The sequence below is a fragment of the Besnoitia besnoiti genome, assembly GCF_002563875.1.
Source record: "Besnoitia besnoiti strain Bb-Ger1 chromosome Unknown contig00062, whole genome shotgun sequence".
NCBI classification, from domain to species: domain Eukaryota; phylum Apicomplexa; class Conoidasida; order Eucoccidiorida; family Sarcocystidae; genus Besnoitia; species Besnoitia besnoiti.
This window is the reverse complement of record NW_021703956.1, coordinates 21,764-23,064: the sequence shown is the minus strand read 5'-3', so window position 1 is coordinate 23,064 and position 1,301 is coordinate 21,764. Positions and strand designations below refer to the sequence as shown.

Here is a 1,301-nt window from a genome sequence, read left to right as displayed (position 1 = left end):
ATACTACGAGTTGGACTACTGGTTTAGATCTTGAAGGTCTTTGTTTACCGGATCCAAGTTCTCTTGTGCTTTTCATGACCATCATGTTAAGTGCATTAGCAGAGCATAGTTAGATGATAACTATTGTGGATATAGAACCAATTGAACACCATGTAAATATAACAAATAATCAGGGTAATCTGGTATCCTTCTTGGCATAACGTTGTGTAGTTATATGAAGCGTACATTCCTTAATATCTGGAACAATAGGTTAGGTAGTGGAACAAGGAGAGCGTCTGTTGTACATCAACACTAGATACTGCTAATACCACTGTAGAGGTATAGTATATAATCCCTGCCGGTGCAGTAAAATGTAAACGGCGGCTGTATTATGACGGTCCAAAGGTAGGTAAATCCTTGTCGGGTAATTATCGTCGTGCGTGAAAGTTGGTCCGACTCTTCACATGTCGTTTATCTAAAACTTTCTTAAATAGAATTATCTTTGAATATGAGGATCCAGATGGCCCGACGGTTAGACCCTGAGCACCTTTACATCCCTTAAATCATATACAGGATCAAATCTTCCTTGAGCGACTCGACAGGCACTAGAGATAGCGTGAAAGCTCTTTTGATTTCCATGAACGGAGTTACATATTAGATTCTCTTCGCTCCCATGGTATTTAGTAAGTTAACATTGAAACGTATCCAGTGTAAAGTTTGAACGTAATCCAGCTTTACCTTCTATGTTGTTATGTTAACCAAATAAGTTTCATCGTTGTTGATATTTCATTGACATGTTGATAACATAAATACTAACAAACCACCGGTTTTGGATGGGATTACTTTTAACACCGCATAATATGCTAAAAAGTACCATTCAGGTACGATATGAAGCGGAGTTACAAACCGGTTCACTGGTATGGAGTTATCTGGGTGCGATAATTCAATCAAACCAAAAGCCGTTTGTAAGAAAATTAAACCAATTAGATAATATGGTAGATAGGGAACAAACTGTCTCCAGACGTTCTTAACCCAGCTCACGTATTACATCTGACGGTGAACTAGCGTTCCTAACTGAATCTTGTTCAATAACAAGGGAGTAATGAGCCGACATGGAGGTGCTGATACAATCCGAGGATTAGAACTCCCAATATTATCTGACCTGTTATCCCCGGCGTACCTTACGACCGTTATATGATTTAGAGATAGAATGTAATGTGGATTAATATCCACATGGTTTCTACAAGTGTAGATATAAAATAGTGAATGGTTCTGTAAAGATCTTGCATAACATACCTTTAGATTTGCTTAGCATTATAGAG

At 38.1% G+C, this 1,301-nt stretch overlaps 1 protein-coding gene across 1 annotated transcript; it reads right to left on the bottom strand.

The window, feature by feature from the left end:
- Window positions 1-765: 765 nt before the first annotated feature.
- BESB_070100 (uncharacterized protein) lies at window positions 766-1,093 on the bottom strand (the record flags this gene model as incomplete). Its single annotated transcript, XM_029365383.1, has 2 exons — window positions 766-990; window positions 1,055-1,093. 2 exons carry the CDS (start codon window positions 1,091-1,093, stop codon window positions 766-768), a joined length of 264 nt encoding a protein of 87 aa, XP_029214875.1.
- Between the last annotated feature and the right edge of the window lie 208 nt (window positions 1,094-1,301).